The sequence below is a fragment of the Chiroxiphia lanceolata genome, chromosome 7 (genome assembly GCF_009829145.1).
Source record: "Chiroxiphia lanceolata isolate bChiLan1 chromosome 7, bChiLan1.pri, whole genome shotgun sequence".
Lineage (NCBI taxonomy): Eukaryota > Metazoa > Chordata > Aves > Passeriformes > Pipridae > Chiroxiphia > Chiroxiphia lanceolata.
Window position 1 is genome coordinate 12,476,968 of NC_045643.1, and position 8,536 is coordinate 12,485,503.

The 8,536-nt window shown below is 38.6% G+C and overlaps 1 protein-coding gene across 2 annotated transcripts in view; it reads left to right on the forward strand.

Moving 5' to 3' along the window:
• FAM117B (family with sequence similarity 117 member B) overlaps nt 1–6,895 on the forward strand; it is a 28,988-nt gene extending 22,093 nt beyond the window's left edge. The window contains exons 8-9 of one of the 2 annotated variants that reach the window (XM_032693615.1): nt 950–1,268; nt 1,806–6,895. In XM_032693615.1, the coding sequence (XP_032549506.1) occupies nt 950–1,268 (319 nt within the window). In that variant the 3' untranslated portion in view covers nt 1,806–6,895. Of the gene's footprint in view, nt 1–949 lie in introns of both variants that reach the window. The other variant, XM_032693617.1, reaches the window with a different exon arrangement.
• Nucleotides 6,896–8,536: the final 1,641 nt, after the last annotated feature.

Below are 8,536 nucleotides of genomic sequence, written 5' to 3' on the forward strand. Positions count from 1 at the left end.
GGAGGTTATAGGCTAAAGGACAATACTGACAACAAGAAAATATTAGTATAAATTTCTGCTGGCTATTTTCCAGTAGTAAAGAGAGGCTTTAAAGCAGATTCCCATAGTTCTATCTTAAAGTAGAATTTGGCTAGCTGAGGTAGATTTACATTGCAGGGTTAGAAATGAACACAGTAGGCATTCCTGTGCTATCCACAATTTCCTTTCCAGCTCTGTTTTTCGTAAAACATGTCTTTGATTTGGTTGAGTTCTATGCTGAGATGGCAAAACTGCAAGTCAGGATGTAAATGCTTGTTCCACACTTCCTTCCCAGATTATAGGTACTTGATCGTGAATGCCACTTTGGGAATACTGTATTTTACTCTCTGCACTGAGTTTTTAAGTAAGATGGGCTTATCTTTTACAGAGAGTCAGACCACACTCCTGTGAACATGCAAAGGAGTCAAAAGTCTGGAGAAGGGGATCTCCCTATGGTCATGAACTGCTTTGAGATATGCAATATTAGGAACATTGCTATGCCAGCTTTCTTTCACAAGGCTTGTTGTATAAAGTGTCTGTATGGGGGGCAGAACTGGTTGGGTTGTGAAAGTTTCTGGAGAACGGGATAGAGAATACTTTCTCATATGTTGGATGTGCCAGTACATGGACAGGTTTGTGATCTGCAGCATGAACAGGGTTTGTGATGTGCAACATGGAGTTGGTGTCTTCCTTAGGTTTGGAGACAGCCTGCCCTAAGAACATGCTGTTCACCTCATAGTACATGTAAACAAGCAGTTTAAATTATCTTGTCATTTGCTGTGTGATGTGAGTGTCATTAAGGCATTATTAAATAGCTGAAATACTCCACGTTGAAACCTCAATTTGTTTCTGATGATGTGTTCAGCAATACATCCCTGCCATTGGCAGAATTTGATTGTTCATAAAACTATTGTGTGTATTTTATTTCTAGGCCAAAGCCATTGCATGAAATTCCAGCCTTCTATTGCCCTGACAAGAACAAAGTGAATTTCATTCCGAAAAGTGGCTCTGCTTTCTGTCTTGTCAGCATCCTCAAGCCACTTCTTCCCACACAGGATCTCACACTTAAGGGCACTACACACAGCCTGACTGTCTCCTCCAGCATGACGCCTGGTTTGTTACAGCCCATTTCCATGGCCGCCTTGACTACAAACACTGATCAAGACAGGATCTCTCGTGGAACAAGCACAGTAATACCACAGTCCTCTCTGCTCCAGCCGTCCGGATGTATTGAGGAAGCTGAAGAATAGGTTTAGATTGTCTTGACACTTTTCTGGGCAACTACTGGGAAAAAAAATGGAACCAGTTGACTGGACCTTTCTGATCACACTATTTGCATTGTTTTAACAATTTATGGCACTGCCATAATCAAACTGTTTGTATAATTGACAGTTTGGTAGCACATTGAGAAGTTCAGGAGGATGCAGCAGCTGATGCGCTGTTGCACTTTCTGCTTATAAAGACTATGGTTCTGTTTCTCTCCTGCTTTTTTTAAACACTGGTGAAAACAAAGACACTCATAATCCTTTGCCATTCAAAGGACCAGTTGTTGTGATACTGTGTGTCCTTTGACTTTTTTTCTCATTAAAGCAAAGATCCCAAGACCAACCAGCTGATCCCATTTACCATTGTAATCTGCAGAGGGAGGGGCAATCGGATGGTTTTGCAAGATGTCTTTTGTATGAAAATGTGTATTTTGTAACAAAAATTTGCCTTTTCTGGTTCGTAGCAGATGGTGTTTCCTGAGGATGATCCCCTCCCCCTCTTTTTTTGTTTTTCTTTTGTAGGGAAGGTTCTTTTATACTTGGCTGGTTTACAGCTGATGGGACCAAAGGATTGCTGAATTACTTCTGCAGTCTCAAATTATGTGACCTTGCTGAACAGCCTCAGCTCTAAACAAAACAAGACAAGTTAATACATTTGAAACTTTTAAAACAGAAGAGTATGCAAAAAAAAGGTGTTAGTATATAGTGTACATTTTTTTGATATTGAAAATTTGTGCTTCTGGTAAGTCACATTCTTAAAACACCTTCCTTCACAGAATTCCTACTACTGTTGGCTTATTGACTGGAAAATTGCATTTTAAAGCACTTGCCCCAGTATTGTTCTATTTGTTCATAGAATTTTTGTGCAGAGGTAGGGAAAAAAGATATTGTCCTCTTACTTGGTATTCTTTCTTCCAGAAAATACTTGGCTCTTACAGGCTTGCTTGACTACTTAGGAAGTTAGTCAGCCTGAATCATTAATCACTCTTGGTACAAATTTGCTCTGACGTGACTCATCACTGTATTATAGACCCTGGCCACATAGTACTGAAATACCTGTGCATGGTTTCCTCCCTGTTGTCATAGTGGTGTTTATGTGTCCGTTGAAGGTGATGGTTTGTCCGGCATGATATCTGTTATGCAGAAGTTTACAGCAGCAGATACATTCTCCCTTTTTGACTAGCAACTTAGGTTGGCATGTAAAACAGAGGGGTTGTTTTTTTTTTGATACTTGGTCTGTCCAGATAATGCAGCAGTTAACAGTTCCTTTGAAATTACAATAAAAGAGGAAAATAGGGGGGAAAGGCAGTTGCAAACAGAAACTGTTCAGGAACTTCAGTGAGGTTCCTCATGCGTTCCTGGAGTTCATTACTTGGGTTTGAGTAAATACAATATAGATATGCAAAAACCTGCAACGACCTGAATACCGGTGTCATATCAACCTACAAAGTCAACCTTGCACCTCTTTTACAGAGTTAGATTTGGTAATTTCAAAGCGTCATCCTGGGCAGTCTCTTGCTCTCAATATTGGTCTGTTACACATGAGCAGTTCTCGCTGGCTTCCACACGCATACCTTTCACAAATCCCTTGCGTACTCAGGTCTCCTCATAATGGCAACTATTTAAAGATGATACTGCAATTATAACAGTTTTGTTCAGTGCTTAATATGATAAATTTGCTTGCAAACACTTTGCTTGGGAGCAAAAAACCCTGCGTATGTGTGCAGATAATAATCATCGTTTCTATGAACGTTTGCTGTTACGTTAAATCCTCTATAAGTAACTATTATAGCAGTGTACTTTACTCAGCAAGTGTAAATCGTATTAGAATCTGAAAGTCCTGTGTTTACAGCATAATGAACCCATTCTTACAACATTATGCAAAAAACCAGTAAATGAAAAATGTACCAGGAAGCATTAAAATATTACACCTGTTAAACTAGCAAACAAACAGAATTTGGCTTACTTTCTATCTTCCCCTTGAAAACAGATAGGATTGTTTTGAAGTAACAGCTCTGCTTTGCACTGACATTGTCAGTTAACTGAAGTTGTTCAGGACCAGTTTTAAAATAAGTGGCTTTGTGCATCAAATTTATGTAATTTTGCCAGTTGATAATTCTTTTCTAGGCTTTGTGGATATTAATTAGTTTCTTCTGAAACACTACAGTGCAATTTGAAGTCTAAAATTTACTGCTTTAGGTAGGTTTTTTTTTTTTAAACCTGATGTGACTGAATTCAGATCATGTTCAGGCAAAGGAAGTGCTTCTGAGTCTGTTTTCTATTTCTGTAACAGTAGCGTGTAAAGAACTTTTCCATCATTGCCAAACTGCCTAGTGCTTTATTAGGAGATCTTAACTGAATGGTTAAGAACCAAAGGGCTAAAGTTAACAAATAGCCTTTATTACAGCCTTGACACTTAACTGACTTCACCAAAACTGCATTCTGATGTTTGTTTTCATCACAGAGTGACTCTCCCAATAGCGGTGGGCTTTCGTACCGTAGGACTTCCTTTTGCACCTGTTGTTGTAGTACTTCAAGTATCTCTTTGGTAGTTTACCTTGTATGTTATTGGACAATGTACTGTATAAATTAGTGAGCTGCTCTGATAAAAACCAAATGCAAATGTGTCAAGTTTTTGCTTTTTGTAAAGAAAAAAAAAAAACACAAAAAAACCAACTGCATTCAGGACAACATTCAGTCTTTTTTATATGCAGGACAACTCTACTATTGCTTGGCAGGTGGACTTTATTATGAATCCACACTAAAGACTCAGAATTAAGAAAATATGACAGCTTTGTTCTGAGACCATCTTTGACATGTGTGCAGACAAAAAATTAGCCTTAAACTTTTTATGTGCTGTCTTGTGCCATAGCATAGCTGTTAGATAAAGTATTTAAATCTATTTCAAATAGCTTTGAGAGTGCATGGAGCTTTTTAAAAATTCTTTTATGTATAGAGTGGGATATCCATTTTTTGGAGGAGCTGACCTTGCATTGCTCAAGCAGAGTTTTACTGAAAGAGTCTAAATTCTTTTGGCATACTTAAAATCCTAACTATGCATAGACCTAGTCAGTTCCTTGATTGCCTAGTTTTTAGCTTAAGAAAAAGTCAAGGTCTATTTTTATGCACAACTTGACACACTTGATATTCTTATTTTCTTGGTATTTTACACTTCTAGTCACACTTAAAGGCTGGTAGCAGTGTTCAGTAACAGTGACAGTTGATTTTGAGATATACTAAATGATGTTACTCCAGTTATAAATTCTACTTAAGTCACAAGGAAGGAGTTCATTGTAATGAAGTCCGTGGTGACAGCTATGATTATTGGAATCCTTTTTTCAAAAACTCAAGGCACGAGGGAAGAGGACTTCTTTGTTGAAGTTTGACCTGCATCAGCTATTCTTTACTTGCTTGGTGCCATAATCCTGTAGCATTTAAGTTCTTGAAAAAGTAACAGATAATGCTTGAGTACATACATCTTGGAAAGAAATTCTTGGTTTCAGGTACATATCCCAAGTGAGGAAAAAAGGGAGTGAAAATTAAATATTGCATACTGTGGAAGTAAATGCTTGCTGTGTTTGACTTACATGAAGCAATAGCAGCTCTTTAAAAGTGTGTTTAGTCTCAGGGCTATTTTTTGATTTGTTCTAAAATACAATTTCCTGGAATTCAGAGTCTGAGACTTTTGGAAAACACTGAAGCTGAGCCTTTTGGGAAGAAGAAAACAAAGTCATATCCATTAACCTTTCTTCTTCCTCAGGCCTAACTTCTTGTTGCTTATTGAGTTTGATAGAATTCAGTGGTACAGCAATAATTCCTTGCTGGAGTTCTATCTGTTCTCTCCCTGCCATCTCTGAAATGCTGACCGATGTCTTCCCAGTAACTGGGTGCCAGAGATGTCCATATTTCCTTGCTGAATGTTTTCTTGCTGAGTACCTGACAGCTTCTCCATGAAGTTGGGGGGCAAAGGAGGATGCATAGGAAGTCACCAGAAACTTTCAGTTACAGAGATCATTTCTGCAGGGTGGCTTCTGGGGTGTCTGGATTTCCATTTGACTCACTGTGTGCATGCACACATAGTCTGCATAGGTCTGCTGCTTTTGTCTGTATGGTTTGAGGCAGGGCTGGTATTTGTGACAACCTTTTATTATTTTTTTCCTATGTACAGACTTGCAGACCTGTTCTCTTCCAGAACTGATGCACCCTTACACGTATCTCCAAAGCAAAGGTTGTGCATTTTTCTTTCTTGCTCTCGTGAGGTTAATATAGCCTGCAAAGAAGACATAAAAGCACCCAAACACTTGAGAATATCGGGACTGTGCTTCTTCATATAATTCCATAGTTTAAGTGTATGCCCTTCATGAAATGTCATAGTTGAAAGACGTCATTGTGGTTTAGACTCGAACCAGGTTGGTATGTATTAAAACAAAAATGTTGGCTCTTAGAAAAGGCAATAGAAGGTGTGTCCTTCCTAACCTAGGGAGGTGAAACACACTGGGGAACAACTGGTTTTGTTGTAATCAAAGAGTTCTTATGGAATTATTTTTCTAAATATGGGTATACAGGAAAACAAAATGACCGCTCATTGCAAGATGTACCCGTGTATTTTCTTGATGTGGCATTGTGAGCGTTCAGAACTCTGAAACTCAGTTCTGCTCTTAGAGTTTTGTTTATACAAAGAATGACCTACGTGCATTGTTTTGGAACTGTTACTTTGTGCGTCAAGTCAAGTGGGAAGAGAATGTTAACTGTTCACAAGTGTTCCTGTACTCCAACTGAACCACAGCAGTCTCTTTCTGAATGCTCCAAGTGTTAATGGAGTCCTGTTACTGCTTGCTTTATTTTGTTGCATGTCATCACCAAATACTGAAGGTGTGGTCTTTGTTTCATAGTTCTTCATTGGGATTTGTATTTGAGTACAGAGACTTCTGTAGTGTTGACAGGTCTATCTGAATAGCAGAAGAGGGCTTGGCCTGATAGCACTGCAAGTTAACATTTCTTACACAAGCTTCTTTTGAAACAAATCTCTTTGGAAAATCTAATAAGTTTAAAAAAAAAAGAAAACAAACCCCTTCTGAACACATCGTCTGTCCTAATTGTCAATGTACTGATAGGTAAGAACATAGCTTGGCTTCATTCTAAATTATTTCATTTACTGAAATGTGCAATTTTTGAGGGTAGCAGTCGAGGGATGTTAAAAACTGCCATTAGATTTGCCTTTGTATGAAATTGGCTGATATGTTTTCCTCTGTTACACTGTGATAACTTGTGGAGGTGTTCTTGCATATGTTGTTACTTGTTGCATGTAAAGCAATTTTTCTAAGCAAGAGGAATTCCAGGGATGTTCTGCAAAAAAGGGCCTATTCTGAGGTGATGTACACTGTTGTAAAACTGGAGCAGCTCAACTAATTTCAATGGAATTCTTGATTTACACTAGTCTTTTTGCTATGTGTAGTTATGCCAGTACAATTTTGCACAATGTTATTTGAGTATTGCGTTCTGACTTGTGAACTGTTTCTACTGAAAACAGTGAAAATTTTACAAACTGCAATAGCGGAATGTTTTTGGCATTTATTTTTTTTTTTGCCTAAAATAAAAAGTTGTCACTTCGAGCTGTGGGCTAATCTTGGATTTATTTTTAGTAGCGAGCGGTTTTTGTGTTCTGACAGCCTGAAGATTTGCCTGAGCATTTACCCTGAGGGTAGTAGGCATTTCCTTCAAATAAAACAACCCTTTTGGAGGAAATTCATCAGGGTGGAAATCTTTGTTTAACTCATACCCTTATTCCTCCAGAGCATCCTCAGAACAGCCCTGAAAGCTCCTTTCCGTCTTCATCTGCAGAAGGTTTGGTCAGTTCCTGAGCACTCTACAATTCCATTATTAAGGGAAGATGCCACAAGTCCTAGGCTTTGGGAACAGAAGGATTCAGCAGGTGTTCTGGGAGTGAAGGTATGAGAACAGGACTGAGGAAAAAGCCCTGCATTCCTGCTGGTAGGTTCATACTGCTGTTCAGTAGAATGCAACTACTGAAGCCTCCCTGGGATTATTGAAAGTCTCATGTTCTACATGTTTCTGTGCACTCAAAACAAGCATCTTCATGAGCAGAATTTGGAGCCAGAACTCCTTTAAACTAGAAGTGGTGAATTAGATAAATTATGGTTTCTTGCTAGGTCTTATATTAAATTTAATTTGTCTTAAAGGCTTGGAGCAATTCCTCTTCTGGAAAATCATTGTCAGCTATATTTTATTCCAGAATGGAGTGGAAGATTTGCCTTGGAAAAGATTCCTCAAGAGGCATCCTGAGGAATTGATGGATTACTAGTGTGTACCCCTGAAAGCAAGGATGTCTTGTGCTTTTCCATCAGTGGAAAAGCTTGAGCCCATAAACATGACATCAGTATCAAGTTCCCAGTAGTGTAATTTCACAGCCAGAGTCCATGGGTCAATTTATGCCTAGCTCAGAAACCACTTGGTTGAAATGTAAAAGGGCAGTCCACAGCTGTTGAGTGGAGCAGAATACAAGGGTCTTTTCTATATTTGATGCTTTCTCACATTTTATTCTTTTTCACCTGTTCAGTTGACTGTGTATGTTTGCCTATCTCCCTCCAGGTGAACAGGACCTGTTTCTTTATTAAATAGGCTGTGACCACATTCTCCATTAAACTATTTCTTTACCACTGACTACAAATTTAGTGTTTATGGTTTTGTTTATGGGAGGGTGGTTTTACTGTAAATATGTCTGGTGTTTAAAATATCTTCACACCTTGTATTACATACAGATAAACTGCGAGACACATTAGGAAGCCAATGAAGATAATTTATGAAGGCAAAGAGAACTGAAAGAGTAACTGTGGGGTGAGCAATGACCGTTTTCTGATTCTTGATTCACTGTTTTCATGAACTGAGGAACATAACTGCTCATAAACAGCGACTCATTTTGTTTCTTCAGATTGTGAGAGAGGTAACCAGGCAGGAGACTGGCTAGGAGGATTTCTCAGCTATCTCAGGTTTTTTTCTTATAGTTAGGTCTGACTGTGTAGCAAATTCGTATAGAAGTTGTCAGCCAAGGCTTCTTATCATATTCCCTTCTTGTCCTCTTGGCTCTCCAGCCAGCATTTGGAAATTGTATAAGATTTCTCCCAGACTTTGAGACTTTTCAGATGCTACTTTTTAAAATTATTTCTTCTGTATACTGCATTTACAGAAGCACTGTTCAGCTGCCAGATATGTATTGGTTAAGTACTGTGAAGTGC